We start from the raw sequence: 25,573 nt of genomic DNA, 5'->3' as shown, positions 1-25,573 counted from the left end.
TACAAAAAAAATTTAATAATAATCATCAGTTCCTGGTTCCCTCCTAATCTCCTGTCAATTCAGCAATGGTTATACTTCTTTATAGACATTGTTTGACTGGAACAGTCCATTGCCTTAATTAATAGAGCAAAGATTTCAACATTTCTTTATTTGATCCAAATACATGACACTTTGATCTCCATTTTTTAAACTTAAGTGATTTAATTTAATGACGCATGAGAAAGGATTAAGATATACAGTAAGTGACAACAAATTATCTTTTCTTTTTGTTTTAAAATAATTTTATTAGACACTTTTTTCCATTTATGTACTTCTCTGACATTATGTATCGTTTTTTTCTCCCTTTTATCCTTATTTACAAGTTTCGTTAAGCATTATATATATATTATTTATATTAAATACATTTTTGCATATTTAAAATTTATCTAAAAGGTGTTATCGATTGAGAAAAATGCCTTGGTTATGACTTGAATAGTTAAATGACGTAAATTAACTGGCTATATTTAAAGACATATTGCATTTTGTATTAAAAGTGCAGTAAGTGATCTGTGAAAATGCTCTCCATTAGCATATCTTTGAAAACACCATCCCTCCCCTGCCGCCCAAAACCGTGCCTCCTGAAATCACAAACATGCACATTAAAGATGACCTTAAACAACCCACTAGATCATGTCATTTGACAGTTACAAAACTTTAAAGTACTTTAAAAAACTACAATTCACAACGAAACTTTGTCTTATGTCTAGCACGTTTTCAGTTGTGTAGCAACCTGTCTTAAAGAAATACATCAGCCATGGTGTCGCTGTGGAATTTAAGTTACATTGCATCTATATGCCAACTAATTTTCATTATAAGTAGACTGTTAGGTTGGGGTTAGGGTTAGTGTAAGTTGACATGTTCTTGCAAGGTGCCTTATAATCAGTTAAATAACTGTTGAAGCAGCAGTATCAACAGATATTAAGCATACAGTCTACTAATACTCAAATGGAACATCAAAATAAAGTGTTACCGAACAATTTTTAGTCTAATGCCTCATCCAGTATATAAAAATGCATATAAATACATTTAGATCATTTACTTTAATCATTACTATTGGAATGTGAAGAGACTTTCAACCAGTAAAACTAAAAAATGTTTCTGTAGACAATCACCTACTGCACCTACTTGTTCAGACTGTGTTGTTTTTTAACTCTCAAATTTCCAGCAGCCCATGACCAGAATTTTATGCATTACAGGGGATTTAATGTTCTTACAGAAAAAAACAAAAAACAAAAACAAATTCTTGGATAGCCTGAAGTTAACAGGAAATTGTTTATATTTTAAATAAAGAATTGCTTTAAAAATCTTTCATGGGTTCTGTAGTGTTGCCAAGTACTTCACTAATTTAAATTACTAGTAGTTTATAACGTAATATTCCTTAGCAGTAGTGGTTTAAAAGTTTCAAAGTAGCTTTAACTGCAATGATTAAAATTGACCTTTTCCGGAGTGTTCTGTAATGGAGTCGATGCCTTGTATCCCAGTTGAAGCAGCATGGCTTCAGCTGCATTACGCTTGGCCACTTTCTTGTTGGGTCCAGTTCCTGTGGTCACTTCAGTGCCTACTTTCACCTGGAAAAAACAAACAGTGGTAGATGTTTAAAGCTGCATGAAAGTCCACCTCTATTTGTGAACTGGAAGTTGCTGAGACTTTTTTTTTAATTATCTTAATGTACTGCCACCTGAAATGGAATATTAGGTGGGGGCAATGGCTATATTTTAGCGCATCATTCCCGCATAGCAAACTGATGGTAAAAGAGATGTGGCTAGAAATATTGTTCTTGAAGCTGTCAAACTGGCATCAGAGAAGTTTTCCACTACAAATCCAGGAACAAATGCTCAGAATATGATTTTTATTTAATTGAACGGATTATTTTAACTAAACAATAACATTGTGCACTAGCAAAATTAAGATTGTAAATTGTGTCTACACACAGACTTTAATTAAAATTCTATTCAATTCAAAATTATTTGAATAGCACTTTTTACAATAATTGATGTTTCAAAGCAGCTTTACAAAAGGTGCACATCATTGCATTACTATAAAATCAGTGAAGTCTTAGTTATTAGTTACTATACATTTATCAGTTACTTTAATTAACTATTAAATAATTACTTAAAGCTTAATTATGCTTATATATAAACAGTTAACCTGCAGTTGACTAGTATAAAGGTGATGTCTATGTGTTACTGTAGCCGAGAGTTTAATGTGCTGCAATTTAACTTCTTAGCCAATGTCAGGACGTGGTGTAAATGCAACTACAAAAAGCGCCAACAAATTGAGAAAAGATCTTCATTTGTTTAAAACCACATGTACTGCAAATACTCACAACGCAAACACATTTAACTAACGCACTGCATTTTCCTACAAAAAAAAAAAAAAAAACTATTTACAAAAACGCTCTGCATTTTCTCACAACGGTTGTAAAAACACAATGAAATACAAAATTGTGATGGATGCCACTGTGCTGTGACTATTGCTCAGTGAAGTTGTAGGTGATCTTTGAAAGACAAGTTTTTTTATTGGTTTATTTCAATATACCAATTCTCTTGTCTTAAGTATTTATTAGCCTAAATAACCGTAACCTAAATAGCCGGGTACATCACGTTTTAGGGTTACCTTGAAACATTTCCGTTGTGTTCTGTGTGTGTTGAAATATTTGAAAAGGCAGCCTGTTTTCATAAATGTTGAATTGTAATAACAATAAATTGTCTTGTGAAAAAAAATGCAGCACATTTAAAAAAAAAATGTGATTGCATTGTCTTCACCTGTTTGTGTAAAATGAATACTGGGGTGATGGGTAGCATTTTTTCATGCTTTCTGGAAATGTCTCCCAATCTACAATTTTTGGGTTAACGTCTCTTTTGGTTTAACTTCTTTTGTTAACCATCTTGTCGCAAATTTTGCAAATAACCATTTATCCAGAACCTTGCCTTTTCCTATTGAATGATGATTCTTCAATAGCCCTGGCTTTAAATCAAAAACAAACTTTTTTCTCAGGATTAACAGCTGTAAAAAATAAATAAATAAAAATGTAAAAAAATCATTAGTTTCTGGTTTCCTCCTAATGTCCTGTCAATTCAGCAATGGTTATACTATTTTATAGACATTGTTCGACTAGAACAGTCCACTGCCATGCATAACAGAGCAAGGATTTCAACAATTCTTTATTGTAACTAAATACATGACAATTTGATCTCCATTATTTAAACTTACGTGATTTAATTTAACTACACAGGAGAAATTATTAGGATGTCTTTAAGAAATATACAGTAGGTGACAACAAACTATCATTTATTTTTGTTTGATCTGTTTCACAATAATTTTATTAGACACTTTTTTCATTTATGTACTTTTCTGATAGTATGTATATCATTTTTTTCTCCCTTTTATACTTATTTACAGGTTCCTGTATGCATATATTCAAGTATGTGTGTTTGTTTGTGTCTACATATATATAATTTGTAAAAAAAAAAAAAATTTTTTTTTTCATATTTTTTGTAACCATGCTATACACCAGTGGTCACCAAACTTGTTCCTGGAGGGCTGATGTCCTGCAGATTTTAGCTCCAACCCTAATCAAACACACCTGAACCAGCTAATCAAGGTCTTACTAGGTATACTTGAAACATCCAGGCAGGTGTGTTGAAGCAAGTTGGAGCTAAAACCTGCAGGGACCCTCCAGGACCAAGATTGGTGACCCCTGCTATACACAGTGAACTAAGTCAATGTTGAGGAATTCTGCTATTATCATTGTTGATAACCACTAAAAACATAGTTTAGGTTAAAAAAAAAAGTCTGCGTTGTGAAGATTTGCAGCACGTGTGAAGTTCAATGAAGTGTATTTAGCAGCACTATTGCACAAAGCTAGGTGGATAGTGTTAACAAAAATAAGGAATGACAATACATACAGGTGAAAATTAAAGACAAAACTGCATCATGCTGATAAATGCTTTTCTAAAGAGAAAAAGAATGTGCAAGATATCCTGTAAGCACTACAGAATCTGTCAGAAAACCCAACCAAACGATATTACCATATTCTCGAGCAGTTATAAAAAAAGAAATACATTTTGTTGTCAAACTGTCCCTAAACCCAGACAACCATCTTTTGATATTTATTAGGAGGAAAGCAGCAGGTGGGGACCAATAGTGTGGGCCTGAAAACAGACACGTATTGATGCCCACAGACCGGAGGGGGAACAATGTGGAAATTTTAGAAGCGACAGGGCAGCACAAAGGAAACACACACAGGCAGAGTCTAATGCGACAGTGAAATAAGCATGGAGAATCAGTTAGCACACGTTTAGGGATGCACAGAGTCCTTTAAAGCGAGGGATTATCGGATGGAGACAGAAGAGAAGCTTCTCCAACTTGGATGCTTGCTTGATACTTGTTTATGTGTGAGCCAGTGCTGGATGTGCTTCTGACAGAGCAGTCAGAATGAGACTCAACATTTCTTTTTTTCATTTACTACAGTGTTTCATTGCACCATTTATGCGGATAAAATACTGCATTTTCCTTCCCTTTGGGGAAAACAATGCTGTACCCAACTCTACTTTCCTCTGTTTTATCCAGTCTCTTCTGCGCTACGATAAGCTAATTCACTCAGCTACTCCATCCTTGCTTTGCTCCATTGCATTGTGTGTAGTTTTATACAGCTCTACTTCCTTTTTTTCTTTACTAATGTATTTTATATTGTTCGTTTAACTCTATTCTATTTACTCCACTGATTTGAACTCTATATAACTCAAGCATGCTCTAAATAACTCTACAGACCTCAAGCCCATTTTAGACAAGGCAAGGCAAGTTTATTTATATAGCACATTTCATACACAGTGGCAATTCAAAGTTCTTTACATAAACAGGAATAAAACAAGTATAAGAAAATAAAAACAAATAATAACAATGATTAAAAACAGATTAAAATGTGTAAAACAGGTTATAAAAGAATGAAAAAGAAAAGACAATAGTGCGATCTGTGGGCTGTTGCACAGTGCTCATTCAGTAAAGACATAGCTAAACAGATGTGTTTTCAGTCTTGATTTGAACATGCCATATTTCGGAACACATCTGATCATTTCTGGAAGCTGATTTCATCAGCGGGGGGCGCAGTAGCTGAAAGCAGATTCTCCCCGCTTTGACTGAACTCTTGGAATTTTTTGTTTATATGATCCTAAAGATCTGAGTGATCTGTTAGTTTTGTATTCAGTGAGCATATCTGTAATGTTTTAAGGTCCTAGGCCATTTAGTGTTTTATAGACAAGTAATATTACTTAAAATCTATTCTGAATTTAACTGGGAGCAAGTGTAAAGACCTGAGAACAGGTGTGATGTGCCCTGATTTCCTGGTTCTGGTCAGAATCCTGACCGCAGCGTTCTGGATGAGCTGCAACTGTCTGACTGTCTTTTTGGGAAGGCCAGTTAGGAGGCCATTACAGTTATCCACTCTGCTGCTGATAAACGCATAAGTCTTCACTGGAAACAAAGCATCTAATTCTTTCAATGTTTTTGAGATGATAGTATGCTGATTTGCTAACTGTTTTGACATGACTACTGAAACTTAGATCTTACTCCAGAGTCACACTAAAATTCTTGACCTTATTTGTTGTTGTTTGACCCTTAGAGTCAAGGTACGCATTCATCCTGAGAACCTCATCTCTGCTCCCAAATGCTATCACTTCAGCTTTCTCTTTGTTTAACTAAAGAAAGTTGACACATAAAACACATGCAATAGGGCTGTAGTCATTAGGCAGTAAGGCTATATAGATCTGAGTGTCATCAGCATAGCTGTGGTAGGAAATTTGGTTCTTATTATTTGGCTCAGAGGGAGCATATAAAGGTTGAACAGGAGAGGTGCCAGAATTGAGCCTTGTGGGACTCCACTTGTCATGGGTGTCCAAACGAGCTATGGTCACCTTTACTGACATAGTAACCTCTCCCTTCAAGGTAAGATCTGAACCATTTGAGGACTGTCCCAGACAGCCCAGTCCAGTTTTCCATCCTATCCAGAAGTATGCTGTGATCGACTGTGTCAAATGCAGCATTGAGGTCAAGCAATACCAGCACTGTTAGTTTGTCTGAATCTGTATTAAGGAGTATATCATTGATTATCTTTTTAAGAGCGCTCTACTGTGATGTGGTCTGAAACCAGATTGAAAACTGTCTAAACATCCCTTGAAGCTTAAGAACTTGTTAAGCTGGTTAAAAACAACCTTTTCAATGATTTTTCCAATGAAAGAGAGATTTGAGATTGGCCTGTAATTGCTCAATAGAGTGTTATCCAGGTCGCTATTTTCAAGAGGGGTTTGGAAAAATCTGTGAGAGAAGTGAAGCATCTACCACTTTTAGAAGATCCATTTCTAAACAGTTAAACTGTTTTAAAGAATGATGTGAGGAGCGTGTCAAGACAGCAGGTTGATGTTTTCATTTTATACAACTATGTACTGTAGATATCTACTCTAAACAACTCTGGCTACACAATTTTATAAAACTATCCAATTTTGTAGAACTCTAGAGATTCAGAGCAGTATATACATTTTTATATTACATTTTTAGGAGTTTGTCACCTTTATTGTATGGGACAGTGGGGAGTAAGACATGAATGCATTGGGAGCAGAAAGGGAAAGGCTTTGCAAAGGAAGTTAGATAAAGTTCTACAGAGGTGTATGAATTAGGATAGAGCTTTATAGACCTGATTAGAGTAGAAATTTATAGAGTTGAGTTCTGTAGAAGGGTGTCATGGTGGCGCAGTGGGTAGCACAATCACCTTACAGCAAGAAGGTCATTGGCCCCGGCTGGGTCAGTTGGCATTTCTGTGTGGAGTTTGCATGTTCTCCCTGTGATCGAGTGAATCATTTGACCGGGTGCTCCGGTTTTCCCCACAGTCCAAAGACATGCTGTACAGTTGAATTGAATAAGTTAAATTAGCTGTATTGTATGTGTGTGAATGAGTGTGTATGGGTGTTTCCCAGTGTTGGGTTGCAGTTGGAAGGGCATCCTTTCATTCATTTCGCTGTGGCGAGCCCTGATTATTAAAGGGACTAAGACAAAAAGAAAATGAATAAATGAATGAGGTCTGTAGAATTATTTTGAGTAGAACTGTATATATAACTCCTGTGAACTACATCTAGGCTTATGATGGTATCAAATTTTCTTGTTGTGATTAATAGCTGAAGCTTTGGTTAAGGTATACAATTTTATCAAGATATTGACAAAAGCTGCAAAAAATATATGTTAACAGGTATAACAACAAAAAACGTAGTGTATTGCTTTATATGTATAAGTTCATTTTTAAAAAAACAAACCAAATTAAACCGCAAAAGGATTATAAAGTACAATAATGGCCACTGAATGGTATGGTACTGTTCAGTACATTTTTGATGGCCATTTCCACTGTCAAAAGGTTCCAAAAAGCGAACCGTACTACTTTTTGGGTACCCTTTAGAAAAAGTACCTAGCACAACAAATTGTTGACAATAGGTGAAGCCAGCGCACAGCTTAACGCTATTGGTTTACAAAGATATGTCACTAGCTCAAGCACAAGACAGGAGCATAAAAACAAAGGAAACACACAATTTTTAAACGCACAAGACATTCCACCATAACAATATAAACATTCAATAATGAACCATGGTCGACGCGAGCTCAAACAAACCTTTTTGTCTTGATGAACAGCCACAAAGCCAAGAAGAGCAGAATCTACCCTGTGCCCCATAGTTGTTTATAAGGCCGTCTAAAGCCCGAGTGGCTTCACTTTCTCCAGAGAGCTCACGATCGCTCGCCATGTGTATATTTTTAAAATAACAAACTTGATAATATGACAAAAATATTCTCATGATAATAACATGCGTGTGATTATTGCAGTGCTTCTGACATCCTTTCAGAAACAGACAAACGCAAGAGTGAAGCTCGAAAAAACAAAAGAGCGAATGATTCTTTCAGCAACCTAAAATATGAGCACACTGTTTAACTATTATCATCACCTTTTGGACTATTATGAACTCGAAATAACAAAATTATTTTCAAACAAGAGGTTACATGTGCTGGTAAAGATTAAAGATACAGATGAGAGGTTTGCACTGATTGGACTATATGCTGAGTGTTCTTTTTGAACTCAAATAAGGAATAAATCTATACTGTGTGTAGTTTTACTGTAATTGGAAACATATCAGAGACTGTAAGGGTCTGCATGTGTTCATATATGTTGCATTTATTTATTTATTCTATATGATTGCAGACATTACAGTAGGCTGTTTCGCAGTATCATTGATCTGCAGTTACAATCAAAACCTGTTCATAGAAAAGTTTTAATGAACATTTATACACAAGTATTTATGTGTATAAAGCACTCCGTGAGAAGTGCTTCTCATATGATATGTGAACGACCCGTAGAGCTTTACTTTGACATTTCCTCAAGCAAGAATGACTTCAACTGAAACTTTCCTTCGTAAACCACACCATTGGTACCCTTTTGACAGTGGAAAGGCAAGCCTGATAAAGATGATCCATACTGTAACACTCAGTAGAAACAGGCTATAAGGTTCCATTAGCAAGCTTTATTAGTTATTATGTTAATATTAGTTAGTACAACTGCATTTTATAAGTTATTACCTCTATATAATTTAACAATTTACACTTGTAATCAGACAAAAAAAATTTAATGCTTTTGTTTAAAAAAGCATGTACATTGAGCTGCACGATTCTGGCTAAAATGAGAATCTCGATTTTTTTGCTTAAAATAAAGATCACGATTCTCTCACGATTCTGTAGAGGTAAAATAAAGCCTAATATGAGATTATAGTTTTTTTTCTCAAACATATGGTAAAACAACAATATCAATATTATGTGTAGGTCTACTGGTTTCTATAAAAAATTCTATTCTACTTGTAATAATTCTGATGTTGAATTATGTTTCAGATATATGCTTGCAATCTGTCATTGACAACATTTTTAGACCATTTAATTCACTGGCTCTCAAGCGATCACTCTTTGCCACAAACTGAATATTATTTTTTCAAAACTTTATTACCTGTTACTCACAGCATAGGCAGGTTCTGTTCACTAAAGTAGACGCGCATGCGTCTATCATTAAGTAGGGCATGTGCCCGCACAGTCAGTAGCTCACGTCATTTGTGATTTCCCGGCCGAAAATACAGCATGATATGAAGACAAAAATGACATTTTTAGGTAAATTATAACTTCTAAATACAGTATGTGACTCTTTTAACATCATTTGGAGCTGTCCGTGTCGCTGAGCAACGTGTGTGAAACAATGAAAAGACTCGTGCAGCCCCCTTTGCTTCTCTCCTGAACTTGAAAATATGATTGACAGAATCGTAGAAATGCTTGATTAAGATCGTCTAGGGGGTCAAACCGAGATCATGATCTTTTTTTGATTAATTGCGCAGCTCTAATGTACATTTAAACAAAATCTGATTAATTTACACTGTTTAATTGAAACAGTTATTTCAGATAGCTTTTAACAATAAAACGACCAAACAGTCACATTAAATTTGATGGTGGGCCAAATAAAAGGTTGCCATGGGCCAACTTTGGTTCACAGGACCTAGTTTGGGCATCGCTGTCTGAGAGCTTTATCTGTACTATGAGCTGAGATCATTGATGTCTGTGGAGGATGAGGGAGCTCTCTAATTTAATCTTAAATATATTAATCTGCATTCTGAAGATCAACGAAGGTCTCAGGGAATGGGAATGACATGAGTGCAAATAATAAATAACAGAACTTTCATTTTGGGGTGAACTAATCTCTTTAAATCCACATTTCTCTACTTGACTCCAATGTCTGACTTGTCTCAGTTCGAATGAGATAATCAGCATGATTTCTGATTGGTCATCTTCAGCCGAGGGTTTAGATTCTTTCATGATTTGCAGTCACAAACTAGAAATCAATAGCAGATCCAAATTGGAGGCATTTCAACATGTATGTGGAAATCTGAAGTGATCTTGAGCCAATTCTGCTTGTATCTGTGCGTCTTTGTTCAGAGACTGAGAACTGCTCTTATGGTTACAGGGGGGTTCATTTTTTCCTGTATGAGGTAAAAGTCTTTTTTATTCACTGGGCAACAAGAAGTACAGTTATTGTTGTTTTAATGACCTGCAATAAACCAGTGGACACCAGCCAGTGATGTAATGTGTGCTAAGTGCATATGTTTTTTTTTAAAACAAATTAAAAGTGAATTCTCATACAATACAATACACCACTGAAAGAAATGCAAAACTGTTGTGCTAGGCACAAGATTTTTGCACAACATTGTGCATAAGTTTTGAAATATGCTTGAATCAACAAGGACAAGTTACTGTTGTCACTTCAGTAGTGTTGTCACGATACTGGAATTTCTGTACGAATCTTACTGAAATTTTAAAAAGGTCCCTTTCCCGCTAACATTTGAGCAATGTCTCAACAAAAAAGTCCATCAGCAGTGCTTGGATATGTGGTCAACAGAGCTCAATTGTTAGTGTGAAATGGACGTTTTTAAAATTTCAGTATCGATTGGTACCAAAAAAATACTGTCAGGTTCACACTGCCCCAACAATTGCCACCCACAATAATTGAATAATTAATTAAATAATCCTTATCTAAGCTAATAAGACATTTATATGAAGCCTTTCTGCAACCCAGTCTGATTAAGTCAGTTTGTTGCTGTTTATTGGAAAATCTCAGACGATTCACGATCCAACAAACGCCAACTGAATGTCGTAAGTCAGGTGAAAACAAACTATCTATGTGATGGCTGTATTTTAATGATCTAGGCGCAAATTCTAAAGCGAATGATACAAAAGCATTAAGGGAGTGTCTAAAACCGCTTCTTATCTTAATGAGTTACGGGTGTGTTTTGAGCATAACATGCCTCAAACCAATCTGCATCTCATCTAACATTCCATTCCCGTTAAGAGTCAGTTGTGTCACACCATGGCGCATTTGCTATTCACATGGCGACTTTGTAAGTGGAAAAACTGAACACTTCACTACAAAAAGTAAACAGACCATCTGCAGCGCAAGGTTAAAGAACAAGCCTCCTCAATTCGGCCACTTTACTTTTACTCTCTCCACTGAAGACATCCATTAGTGTACATATTTAATTTCATTTGTTAAGCAGAAAGATTTGTTTTAAAACTATTTCTACATTCAGCTCTAATTTCCAGCAAACAAATAAATTAACAATAAAATTATAAAAATTTAAATAAAAAATTTAAAATAAAGTGTGGTCATAAAACTGAGTAATGTCCAAACATACATCCTATTCTTATGCCCCAACAGGTGGACTAATTTAAACTTGTTTTTGTTAAACAAATATAAATATGCATATTAAATAATAGTGCTAATAATGATAACAAAATATATACAAATATACAAACGCAAATTGTTATTAATAAACTGAAAAAGCCCCCTGTCTATCTATCTATCTATCTATCTATCTATCTATCTATCTATCTATCTATCTATCTATCTATCTATCTATCTATCTATCTATCTATCTATCTATCAAGTTACTGCCGTGGGCCTACAAAAGCAGTACCACCTGTTTAAAAAAAAAACTAGATGCTGTTACTTTTGTTCAGACAGCAATTAGAATCAATGTATTTCAGCTACTCCAAAGGCTAAAATTATAACTTCATTAAATGCCTTTAATAACATCTAAAAGTTTTTTTTTTTTTTGCTTAGCTTTTTTTGTTTTTATAAATTTGGGTCTTTCAGGGGTATATGTTAGGAACTTAAGCATATGCATTAAGACTTATACATTTTTATGAATGACTTTGCAACTGTCTGTGTGTTTGTGTGTTAAAAAAATCTCTGGCTGACTTTGACAAAGCTGAAGGTCAGTGGTAATCAGAGCCGGAGGAGGTGACAGTCTTTCTGATTAAGACGGATTGCACAGTGGGAGGTTATCAGTGTTTGTGCAGGACTCATCTGTCCTTCACTCCCCCTTCTTGGCCTCAGTTTTTTTTCTTTTGCTTTATACTTTTTGATTCGCTTTCTTATTAATCTTACCTGCATGATGAATTCTCTTCGACGAGGCATCCCTCTCTCTGAAAGCAGCATGTATTCAGGCTCCTTCTCCTTTTTGGCCTGTTGGATCTGAGCCAGTCTGCTAATAGGGTTCATGCCCTGTCCATACTCTGGTCCTGTCTGATAGAGAAAAGGAGAATGAAAAAGAAAATGAGAACGAGGATGAGAGACTGATAAAGCAGCAGGCGGACGGATGGACGGCTGGTTAATGTTCATGTCGGTAACTCTGTCAAAAGAATGACAAAAGAGTGAATGAGTGTGTGTGAATGAGTGACTGACTGAGTGAAGAAACAAACAGTCTGCGTTACATAAAATGCTTTCAAATGGTCTTGAATTTACAAAAGAGAACCGACTAAAATTATTAAGGCAGTTCACACAAATAATTAATATTCAGACATCATTTACTGGCCTTCATGTTGTTCTGAACATCTACAGCTTTCCATTTTCTGTACAAGACAACATATGAAACTTTAAGCATACAGTTTTTATTTATTAAAACAACTGGGCACTGAATTGTGACTGACAAACACCAAATGACAATTACTTTCATAAAGATGCAACCTGTAACTCATGAAAGCAGTATAAGCCCAAACAGAATCTGAGCAAGTTTGTTGACTCTGTCATTTCATCTATTTGCTTACATGCATATGTATACATTTATATTTTTGATGTTGTTTTTAAGTGTTTCTATGTCTAAATCTTAAGATGCTTAGATGAGTAGTCTGTACAATAGAATTTGTAAAGAAATATTTATTTATGTCTAACAGTGGATGTATTATATGAGACCCAAGGCCCTATCATGCACCCTGCGCAATAAGGTGCAGGACGTGTATTTTAGGATTTGTAGCTTTTTTTCTGATCAACGCAACCCTAATATTCACGTTTTTCACCACGCTGTTTAAATAGCAAATTAATTTGCGCCACTTTGTGGACTTATGGGAGTGCTGGTCTAAAATAGAGGTGTTTTAAAGCTAGAGGTGTGAAACTACACTAGTCTCATGGTTCGGTTAGGATTATCATGTCATCGATTCGGTTCAATTCCATATCTCAGTGCATCACGGTACATTGACAATGCTTTCCATACACAGCTTTATATTTTCTTCAAAGCACAACAATTCTTGTATTAAAATGTATAAAAATATTTTATTTATATACTATTTGTAAGAAAATTTTGTCCTTTAATAAAAACAGTCAGATATATACACTGTTCCTTTAAACAACAAGAGGATTTATAGCAAATATACAAATATAAATATCCCACAAGCATTTTGAGCCTTGTCCAGCAAGTTATTTCTTACATCGCTTTGATTGGTCACATGCTCAACAGAAAGGGCTGTGAGTGGCTCTAACTAGCTGGCAATCTTCACAGATGAGCGACACTGATTAACGGCAGCGGCAAACACAGCTGATTCATAATAGACACTGTGTAGAAAACTCTGCAGACATGCACTTGTGTCTGTATCCAGAAGTATCACTGTAATAGCCGAGAGGAGAGGAAAAGTCACGCCAGCAGCTCAAACGGGCCACAGTGAGAGAGAGAGAGAGAGAGAGAGAGAGAGAGAGAGAGAGAGAGAGAGAGAGAGAGAAAGAGAGAGAGAAATGGAGTTCACTTTCATTCTCTTAATCGCAGTGAAATAGGGGCTTCTGCTGTAAGTGTCGGTGAAAGACTGTAAAGCAAACACACACACAGTGAAATTGTGCACAGTTTCTGCAGTAGTTGGAGCGTTACTCGCGCTCGCCTCCTTCGCCATAGTAAGCTACAGCAACAGATCACATCTAAGATAAATGACGTCAGTACAAATTAATCAGTTATGATTATTACTGAACCGATACCAAACTTTCCGCGCCTCCATCGAAGTGCACTGTTGAAACAATTAATTGTGACATCCCTGGGTAAAGTGAATCGTTGGCCCGTTGCTATTTAAAAGATCTGAAATAGACTGCGATCTTGATCTTTTAAAAGTAGGTCTAGTCCAGCACAGATCTCGTTAGTTATGCGCCTGGGTTCAAATGCTTACACATTGCTTAATACACATAGGATGTACAGCAATACACAAATATCTTTACATGTAAAAAATGTATTAAAATGTAACAAAAATTATTATTTTCCACACAAATATAAAATCTTCTACCTCTGTGCTTCATCTCGGGGGCTTTTTTAGTTTATTCATGACGATTTGCATTTGTATATTGATATTATTTTTAGCAGTATTATTTATTATATGCATTTGGATATTTGTTTTAATTAAAACTAGTTTAGATTTGTCCACCTGTCAATAGGATGCGTGGATACAAGTGTGGATTTTTGACCACACTTCGTTATTATGGTTCATTTATTCGTTTGGTGGAAATAAGAACTGAATTTAAAAATAATTTTGAAACAAATCTTTGCGCTTAACAAACAAAGTTAAACATGTAGGCTAATGGATGTCTTCAGTGGAATGTGTACAACATCGTTTCCTTATCAATGAAAGCAAAGGAGTAAAGAGTAAAAGTAAAAAGAAAGTGAAAGTAAAGAGGCCGAATGGAGTAGGCTCGTTAGTTGTCCTCATGCCGAAGATGGTTTGTTTAATTGTTTTCTCATTAGTGTAGCATTCAGTTTTTCAACTTACAAGGTCTGCCATGTACCAGGGTACCATAGCAAATGCACCAGGGTATGACGCAACTGACTCTTGAAGGGAATGAGAGATGGGACTCTGATTGGTTATAAACACACCCATAACTCATTAAGAGAATAAGCACAACCCTGTTGAACCATGCACCAAGGTGCAGAGTGTATTTTCCCGTCCTTTATAGCAAAAGTGGATTCGGACATACTCCTGATGCTTTTGCGCCATGTGCTTTAGACTTTTTCCACTGCCCTGGGTGTATGCTCACTGTGTGTATTTGTGTGTTTGTTCTCACTGTTCACTCAAAATGTGTGTGTGCACTTGTATATGCTAAAATCAGGATCAGTATGGATAAAACAAGTATGGTTGACTGACTTTAATACGCTTTAGTTTACCTAAGAAGTGTCTCTAATTTACTTGATTTGCATTTCAAACCTTAAAACATATTTAAAAATTGTAATTTTTAAAATTTTATCTGTTAAGTTTTCAACATTTTTTTTCCTACTATGGAAGTGCATGGTCATGAAAAGGATTAAAACCACATGAGGGAGAATAAACAATGCAGTAATTAAGATTTTTTGATTATTTTTATATTTAAGATAATTTTTAGATTTTTATATTGCAAGTGTTTGTCATTCTTTAAGCTTGATGTCAAGTATTGTAGTATTCTTTCTGCTACACACATACAAGCGTTGGGGTCAGTAAGATTTTTTGCTTTTGACAGATTTCAGATAAATTTATTAAATGGATAATTTATCCAAAATAATTATTTGCTGTTAATTTTCTCACCCTTAGGTCATCCAATAATAACAGTAGATGAAGTTTTATTTGGGTTTTTATTTTACAGTGTCCTTGTTAAAAACAATTAAAATTATTTATCTACATCCACTCAACAAATGGTTACGGTTAAGATAAGTGTATGGTTAGATGAAACACAAAATAAGATATTTTGAAGAATGCTGGAAACCTGTTAACATTTACATCTATAGTAGGAAAAACTAATTCTATGGAGGTCAATGAATTCCAGGTTTCTTTAATACATCTTTTGAGTTCGAAATTAGAAAAAAAAAAAAAAACTGTTTCAGAACAAGTTAAAGGTGAGTGAAAGATGGCAGAATTTTTATTTTAGGTGTCATACTTAATAATAAAGGTGTTTTATGCAATAGAACAACTATATAAAGCTAGAAGCATCAGAAAATGGTACTCTGTGTCGGCCAATCACAATGACAAGAAATCAATACTCAGGTCTGTCGGCGAGTAAATTAACAGCAAATTTTATTTTTGGGATGAACTAATATTCCAGTAAAACTCTCCACTCCATCCCTGCTCCATAATCAACCCACCTTTAATATGGTCTTGGGCCGCTTCTTGTAATGCACTTTGGGTTTCTCCACAACAGGAAGCACTGGCAGTTTCTTCAGCTCCTGTAGAATGGAGAGGGCCGCTCTCTTCTTGGAGAGTTTCTTACTATTCCCTTCGCCCTCGGCCGAGAACTCTCCCACTGTCACACGTGTGAGGAAACTCTTCATGTGCGGGGGTCCGCTTTCCTTCAGCACCTGAGGGCCATGTAATGAACACGTTACACAAGAGAACACGCATGCATGCAGAAGTGGGAACAGCAGTTATTCCAGTCACGCTTTCTTTCTCCATGCCCCTTAGGCCATGTCTGCTGCACGCTCTCTTGCTTCTGCACTTTCTATCCTCTTTCTCACCAGCAGAAATGGGAATACTGCTAATTAGACTCGCTACAATCGAGCTGTCCGCTTCAACAACCAGATCGATAACTCAAGAAGAAAAAGAGAGGCCGCTGAAACATTGGAGACGGCACCTGGTTTTTAACTTGCACACCAGATATGAACATACATGAATATGCACAAGAATGAATTTAAATCAGAAGCAGAGGTCATGCACATTTAATACCGTCTTGAAAACATTTTAGGTTTTTTAGATATTTTTCTGTTTTGCAGGAGAAAACATATCTTATTTTAAATGAATTTTGAAGTTGGGGGATTGGCGTTGACCAACTTTATTTATTTTTTATTTTATTAGTATTGGTCATGTAACATTGAAAAAATTGTTTATCTGATCATGGAAATCAGGAGAAAGAACCTGAATGTGTAGAAATGGAGCAGGCATCCTGTGGGACAGTTTCTCTATTTTTAATGCTTTGTGCCCAACTACCACTTAATAGAAAGCATCTGCCAAACAATCCTATGGTCAATACTTTATTAAAAATATGGGCTCAGTTTAGGACACATTTTAAGCAAAAACAAGCACTTTCTTTATTACCCATTACTTCCAATGCATTGTTTCCACCATCCTTAATTGATCATGCTTTTCAGATCTGCTTTAAGAAAGGGACTCAGATATGCAAGAGACTTTTTTCAAGGAAATCATTTTATGTTATTTAAACATATGACTAAAGAATTGGATATTCCTAAATCACATTTCTTCAGATATCTACAGGTAAGAAGTCTAGTAAAAGGGTATTTTAGTACACTTTCAGCCCCTTCCATAAACAGCTGGCTTGAGGAGATGTTTGACCCAAGTACATCTGAGGGTGGTCTGATATTAAAAGAGTATAGTCTGATTTAAAGAGCAACCGCACCATCTTTAGAGTTTTTTTTAAAGAAACCAAAGGAAGATGACTTAGGAAATATAGTTCCAGAGACTGTTTGGCAACCAACAATTAGGCAAATTCACTCAACATCTATTTGCGTCAAACACAGTTTATTACAATTTAAGATCATGTATAGGCTGCACTTTTCTGTCAAGAATATTCCCAGAAATGTATCCAACATGTTCTAGGTGCCACAGAGATGAGGCCACCTTAGGTCATATGTTCTGAACGTGTCCATCCCCAAGACCATTTTGGTCTGCGGTGTTTGAGACTTTTTCTTATATATGTGAAAAGGAGATAAACCAGATCCAGTAATGGCAATATTTGTTGTGACACTTGGAAACCTTGCACTACCAGCAGGTCAATTAAATGCACTAGCATTCTCTTTTTTGTTGGCCCGAAGGCTTATATTTTTGCAGTAGAAGTCAACTAAATCACCAAAACATACTAAATGGATAGAACATGTCATGGCATATCTAAAGCAAGAAAAACTCAAATATAGCACCCGATTATTAAATAATAGATTCTTCAAAGTTTGGAGATCCTTCTTGTCAAATTTTGAAAACAGATTTATTCCAAATACTTGAATTGTAATTTGTAAATTGTAATTCCAATTTTGATCTTTCCTGCATTTAAGTGTTTAATTTAGTATTGAGTATGTGCTGTAGTTTTCAAAAATAATAAGGGGTCAAGTACCTTATGGAAGTTATGTAATTCAAGTTGATTAGATGAACCGTTTTCAATTAACTTGTGAACAAATCTAACAGAGCTTGCAAAAATGGACTTAAGGCGATATCTCTGTAACGCATTGATGCATTCACACTGAACATGGCGTGTGTGTTATGACAACCATGGTCTGAGGTTATCTGTAGCTTTTCAGTGCACTGCCTCTAGTAGTTCAAACATAATTTTTAAAAATGCTTTTTTTGCTTAAATCTTCTCAATCCTTTGTCCAAAACTCATAAAACTGGGTTATTTACTTCTGACAGAGCATGCAGAGTAGAATAATATCTAAATTTCCCAGGTCAGCCATTTTGGGAGCGACCATTTTGATTTTAGAAAATTCTCTTGCAAACTCCTCTTAGACCTTTTGCTGAAATTTCACCAAATTAGACGCAGATCATTGTCAGACCATGATGACCAAGTGTTGTGAAATTCGTGTTAATAGGTGAAATGGTTTTTGTTTACCGCACCAACAAATGTGCTCATTCTGCCTCTGGACTGCTTGGCCCCTTAAATGCTGCTTGCAGCCATATTTGAAATATTTTTTTTATTTTGCTATATTTTGCTTTTTATTCAGCTTTAGCTGAAGAATTCTGTTCTGAAAACTAAAACAACATTGGTTCGTTCAATGGCTGACCAATCAGAATTTATTTAATCTACAACCCAACCAAAGACATTTCTGATCGTCTCTTTTTTTGTGCTCACTGTTGTTCCTCTACTCTGCCATTATATTAATAATTTCTCAAGGAATATTTCTTGAGAAACACAATTTAATTTCATGCACATGTAATGGTTATTATTTCCTGTTACATCATCAATATGGTGAAGCGAACAGGTGAGCTGCTCTGAGCTCTTTAAGAGCAACACTGGGGGGATTAGGTTTCGCACAGACGCACATACAGATCCACAGCTGAGGGTGGGCCTCTGTGTACTCAGTCAAAACCGAAAGTTATCCGTCTCCAGAGACACACTCCTCACATCCTCTCTCTTTACACACATGACCATTCTGGCATTCATACAAACATGTGACACTCCAGTGAAACAGGCTCAGCTGAGAGGGGCCAGTGCATAATACAAAACTAATAAGGAAGATTATCGTGCCCCATTCAAAAACACACTGAAATCAAACCTGAAGGCTTATTCATCGAATGGATGGATCAGTCAAAAAAAATCGCTTTTGCATTAATTTTTTTACTTTTTCCATATGCCAGATGAGATCATGAAAAATGTGTTTAGAGAAAGTCAGTCAGACTTATTAACTGTATAACAAATAATCTATAAATTGTCTAATCACATTTTGAGTGATGTGACTGATTGTATTATTTTTCGACATACAGTAAAATCTGTTTATACGGTCACTAAACTTTTTTTCCTTAAAAAGAAACGGCTGGCTGTCTGTCTGTCTGTCTGTCTGTCTGTCTGTCTGTCTTTCTGTCTGTCTGCCTATCTATCTATAGTTGAAGTCAGAAATATTAGCCCCCTGATTAATTTTACCCCCAATTTTTGTTTAACGGAGAGAAGATTTTCTCAATAAATTTCTAATCATAATAGTTTTAATAACTCATTTCTAATAACTGATTTATTTTATCTTTGCCATGATGACACATTAAAGTGACATTTAAAGGCTTAACTAGGTTCATTAGGTCAACTAGGCAGGTTATGTTAATTAGGCAAGTTATTGTATAACGATGGTTTGTTCTGTAGACTATCGAAAAAAATTAGCTTAAAGGGGCTAACAATTTTTTCCTTAAAATGTTTTTTTTTTTTTTTAGTTAAAAACTGATTTTATTCTAGCCGAAGAAGAAAAAATATCAGACATTCTGTGAAAATGTCCTTGCTCTGTTAAACATCTTTTAGGAAATATAAAAAAATAAAAATAAAAATCAAAGAGGGCTAATAATTTTGACTTCAACTGTATATATATACATATATATATACATATACATATATATACATATGTATATATACACATACGTTTACTTTTTCCCCGTTTTCGGTTTAACAGAGAGCAGTTTTTTTTTTTATTGCATTTCCAAACATAATAGTTTTAATAACTTATCTCTAATAACTGTTTTATTTTAGCTTTGCCATGATGACAGTTTTTTTGACTAGATATTTTTCAAGACACTTCTATACAGCTTAAAGTGACATTAACTAGGTTAATAAGGTTAATTGGGCAGGTTAGGGTAACTAGGCAAGTTATTGTATAACGATGGTTTGTTCTATAGACTATCTAAAAAAAATGCCAGAAGGGGCCAATAATATTGTTCTTAAAATGGGGTTTAAAAATGAAAAACTGCTTTTATTCTAGTCTGAAAAAAACAAATAAGACTTTCTCAAGAATAAAAAATATTATCATATATATATATTTGAAACATAAACTACAGGCACACTGAATGACATTTCAGTGGTAGTCTTCTGAACTTTCTAAAGTGTGTGATTTTATTTAATAATTTGCTATTTTACCAATCATAGCTCACCATCAAAAGGTGTGCATGTTAACATTATTCACTATGAGTTAACAAGAAATAACAATGAGCGATTTTATTTCAACTGAAAGATGAATAAATACTGTAATGTACTTTTCACTATTTGTTCATCTTAGTAAATATATTAACTAACACTGACTAATGGAACATTAAAAAGCACTACTTTAATAATCTATATAAAACAAATACAAATATATTTATTATGAGTTGCTTTATTGGTAATGTCCATTTTAAATGTTGATCATCTCAGTTCCCATTGTTACCATTAGTCTTTCACAGAGGAAAGAAAACTATCTGGGTTTCAAATGACATGAGGGTGAGTAAACTATGAGAGAAATGAAACTTCTAGGAGAACTGTCTCTTTAAAGCTTAAGACTGTTATTGTGAATGACTGAAAGTGTGGACAAACATCATTAATCTTCATCTGCAAGCTTTTGATCCTCAACAATCTGGGCTTTCATCTGAAGATGTCCAGGAACCCATGAACACAAGTGAGCACTGTGCATTTCCCGCACACTTGACAGAGTGGCATAACCCAATATTTACTAGGCCTTGATGTGGAATGCATTTGATCATCGCACGTAGATGTTACATAAGAATTCCTCTATGAGCATCACTCCATAATGAAGTGCTGAAATTCAGCTACACTTCCCTCTTGGAAATATCAGCATGTCAATTTTTTGCTCTCTTGCGAGGATGAGGTGTGGGGAGGAAGGAAAAAGCTGTCATTGAGGGAACTCCCACATGGTCTATTCCATGAGCCGAAAGTGATTTAGCTAGGACAGAACAGAGTTACATCTACTGTATACTGTACTCGGTCTCCGATTACACAACTAACTCAAATCAGCTACAACGTTGGACAGGAAATTCCCAGGGGAGAAGAGACTTGGGTCCTAATGAGATATAAACTTTAAGATTCTTTTTGATGATGAATTTATAGGAAACAGAAACTGAAATAACTTAAAAAGAGAATTTGAAATGCGGATCACTGCTCCTTGCTGTCCACGATAAGTCATAAAGATAATGTAATGCAACTATTAACAAAAAAGACTTGCAATTCTGTTACAAATATCATATTATAAGATTTATTAACATTAAACTTACTTTAGCATAATCTCTGGCAGAAACAAGGATAAGAATGACACCATATGTAATTTTTTTGTCCATACAATACAATAAAGCTCATCACAGTATGGATGATAAATATAGCAATAACTATATTTGTGTACACACCACCAAACAATAAGTGTTTATTTTCTTTTTGCATCACACGTTGTAACCAGCAGATGTCCTCTGCGTGCTACATTTCTAGCGCATTGACCAGTGAATCCAGCTCATGAATTCTTTACAAACAAGGAATTTAGCTAACACAGTCATACTATACCCACCAGGCAATGATCACGTTTTTTATAACTTTTGCAGATTCTAAAAGCTAATAGACTTTGTACCTTCTCTGTAATGTGCCATGATTATAGTAACCTGCATTTTGGATATGCGCATAAAATGAATCGGTTGATGGGAATGCCATAATGGAGATAAATGTAAAAAAAGCGCAAGAAAAAACAATGTGCATAACTGAGTAGGAAAACAGATGCACATAAACTACATTGAAAACACCGAACAAATTCCAGTTTTAACATTAAAAAAAAAAAAAGTAATAATGTAATAAATGTAATAAGAGATTATGTGATGATAAAAATGTGTGTAAATGGACAAACGAGAAGGCTGAGCACACTGTAAAACATCGGAAATGTTGTTTTGATCATTCTAAAATGCCAGTATTAGTGTTATTAGATAATTCCTTCAAAATTGCCAAGAGCGTTTGTGCTCAGCGTCTGAAGCCTTCAAATGCTACCACGCGTTCATTGCGTGTAGGCATTTTGTCTTCAGAGGCGCAAGTCATTTATTAAACAAAGAAAAGATTCACTCAGCTTGTTCTACTGCAGCAAATTACAATTTTAATGTTGATATTTGGTGCTAGTTACAAGTGACAAATTTGTTCTCTTTGACTCATTAGATGGAAACGCTGCTTTATTTGCATGTCTTTTATGTGATATTCAAGTTATGCGCATAAATTTAATTAGCTTCTTTTGATGGAAACATAGGTATTGTCTTTAAATATTTGAAAAAGCTATGCCTTCACATAAAACTGTAAGTTTGTCCACAATGTTCATTTTAGCTTTAAATTGTGTGACCCCTTTGTATTTCAATGGATTCTGAACGGCTGACAATATTTGCTTATTAGCTAGAAAAATTATTCTGAAAGTGACCAACAAAATTTCTCTACAAATTTATCATTATAATTGAGGTGTGAACGACTTTTAGTACAATTTCATTTACAGTAAGTGTGCTTTTTGTGAATGGCTTCTTAAAATTTTGCATACTTAAAAATATGTACTTTCCAATTTCCAACAAGAAAGTCACCCAGGTCTGAAAAATTCAATTCAATTCAATTCAGCTTTATTTGTATAGCGCTTTTACAATGTAGATTGTGATGTAAAATCATGAGAATAAGCAAGTTACAGCAGCATTATATCAAATTTTTGGCATTAAACGAAATTATGGATTTAAACATTGCCAAGTCATAACTTTAATGATGTGTTAACCTAAATTATGTTGCTGGAGAGAACAAGTAGAAAAAAAGTACACCACCAACAAGTCAAAACAGACCATGTACATCTCTGGCCTCCTGACACAGCTTCCATGGCAACTGTAAAACATTGAAGGTAGGAGGGCGTCAGTTCCAGTTAGTGAATGAGTCTCATCGGATGAACGAGGACTGTAAGGAGGTCTTGGCACCAGGGCCCGACTCCCTCCATGGCGGCAGACGAGGTAGTGTTGTCTGCAACAGATGATACGGCATCCTCAGGCAGCGATGGGGTTTCAACAAGTGTTTGATTCTTGTGTCTGATGGTGGCCAGTTCTTCCGTCTGTGCTCTAGTCTCGCATGACTGGCAACGGAGATCAAGTTGTAGGAAGGAATCGCTGTAACATGAGGTTGATCATTCTTCATCTCCTCGATGGATGCGAGGGGAGATACGGTATTAGTGAGACCGCCGTGTCCTCAGCCTGGTGAAAAGGCTGGATACCAGGCCAGGGTGGGACAATGGCAAGGACTGATATGATGAAGAAAAGCTCTTTTGTATGGATTGTTGATGTGTATTCCCTCAGGGAAGGTACTTATGTACGCAATGGGTGGTTCTTGGCAAGGGTTTCCACTTTTTTATCTTTGTAAGGAGTCACCCATGACAGAAACTGTGATTAACGTATTTGCCCTTTGAAGTTGGCATCTGTTTGATTCAGTTTGACACCAAAAAGAAGGTAAAGGTGTGTAGATAACCTTGTAGTCCTTGACATTATAAAGAGGACAAGTGAGACACTATTCAAGCTGACCTAAAAAGACAGTTCACCCCAAAATGGATCTTCTGCTATCCTTTACTCACTCTTATGTCACACTAACCATATATCACTTGTACTTTCTTTTGTTTTTTTTAAAGCTGAAAAATCCATTTGGGTTTTAGGAGTGATCACTGAATGGTGCCTCGGTGTTGTGCAATAAGTTGTTTCCATCATAGTCAATAGCTACGTTTCCATCCCTATTTTAGATATGCGTATTATAAAAAATAAAAGAAAATTAAATTAAATTAATGTAATAACAACAAAAAAATCAGTTGATGGGAGAACCATGATGCGCAAAAAAACAACAAAAAAAATGCAAAATGCGCATAACTGATTAGGATAACAAAAGATGTGCATAAACTACAATGGAAATACTTTTACCGAACAAATTCCAGTGAACATTAAAAAGTCGTGATTATGTAATAGGATATTATGTGATGATAAAAATGTGTATAAATGGACAAATGAGGAGGCTGAGCACACAGTAAAACATCGAAAATGTTGTTTTGATCATTCTAAAACGCCAGCATTAGTTTTATTAGATGATTACCTCCAGAAATGCCAAGAGTGTCTGTGCTCAGCCTCTGACGCCTTCAAACGCTACCACGCGTTCACTGCGTGTTGGCATACTGTCTTCTGAGGCGCAAGTCAGTTATTAAATAAAGAAAAGATTCACTCAGTTTTTCCTACACATAAGCAGCTCATGATCAGGTGTTTTCAGTGGCTCCACATAAACTCAATCATGGACATTTTAGAAAATATCTTCAGCTGTGTGAAACAGCAAAAGAGTCATACAAGTCTAGAATATCATAGAGATGACAGAAAAGTCATTTTTTATTCTTTAAAACTGTGAACAAGAAATAATTTTCTTTCATTCTCTTATATATAGTAACACTGTAATATTCCATGAGTGTATGTTAATTGAATCAGGAACAAAAACGTTTCCATTCCTACAAATAGCTGGGAAGAAAATTCCTGAAAAAATCATTAAACTGGCCCAGGCTCTCACAGATGACTTGCAGTCAAAACTTTTAAGAAAGAAGAGCAACAGTGTGTCCAAATGCACTTTGATTGAGTTTCCTAGAAAGAACAGATTGCATGCAAGTACACCGGATTCTTGAAGAATGAACATCAGCCAAAAGCCAAGCTGATGATTGCAGATTGTGAAGCTGGAGACAGCCATGGAAAATCATTTAAGATAAACATGGATGCAGTTCTAGTGAGGCTATAGAGACCTTAGACTGTGAGAGTTTGGAGAAAGTTTGATCTGACGTGTTGATCTGAAGTGTCACAGACAGTTATTTAATGAAGTGCTGATTTTGAATGGCGCCCAAATCACCTTCCTTTACACAATAAACACTTTTAAGCAATAACAATTATGGGATTTAACTGATGCTGACAGCTTGACCAAGAACCGGCATTTAATATAATTGGTTTTCCACTTTATCCTCTGTATTTGAAGCTAACAATTTTCAATTTACCAAATGAATGGATATCTAAGCATATTCAGCTGGATGAAGGCGATTAAATTGGAACAACTTGATGGGCAGGGGACAAAACATTCCAGTTAAAAAAGAATTTTAAAAATCCAACACAAACCCGCTCCAAAAATGTCATGATGCCTTCTTTTGGAAGTCTAAAACCCTATTCAGAATTTAAATTGTCTCAA

The 25,573-nt window shown here is 35.3% G+C and overlaps 1 protein-coding gene across 7 annotated transcripts in view; it reads right to left on the bottom strand.

The window, feature by feature from the left end:
• The window catches only part of stau2 (staufen double-stranded RNA binding protein 2), a 223,198-nt gene that overhangs the window by 120,126 nt on the left and 77,499 nt on the right, over positions 1 to 25,573 (bottom strand). For all 7 annotated transcript variants that reach the window (XR_015524346.1, XM_087308326.1, XM_087308327.1 and 4 more), the window contains 3 exon segments: positions 16,017 to 16,229; positions 12,047 to 12,184; positions 1,476 to 1,607 (listed from right to left, as the gene is read on the bottom strand). Coding sequence is in view for 6 of the 7 variants with exons in the window: in XM_087308326.1 (XP_087164452.1) it covers positions 1,476 to 1,607; positions 12,047 to 12,184; positions 16,017 to 16,229 (483 nt within the window). In the remaining variant the exon portion in view is untranslated.

Source organism: Danio rerio, chromosome 24 (genome assembly GCF_052040795.2).
Source record: "Danio rerio strain M-AB ecotype USA chromosome 24, GRCz13ab, whole genome shotgun sequence".
Lineage (NCBI taxonomy): Eukaryota > Metazoa > Chordata > Actinopteri > Cypriniformes > Danionidae > Danio > Danio rerio.
Note: the sequence above shows the minus strand (reverse complement) of the source record. Positions and strands in the feature narration are given on the sequence as shown.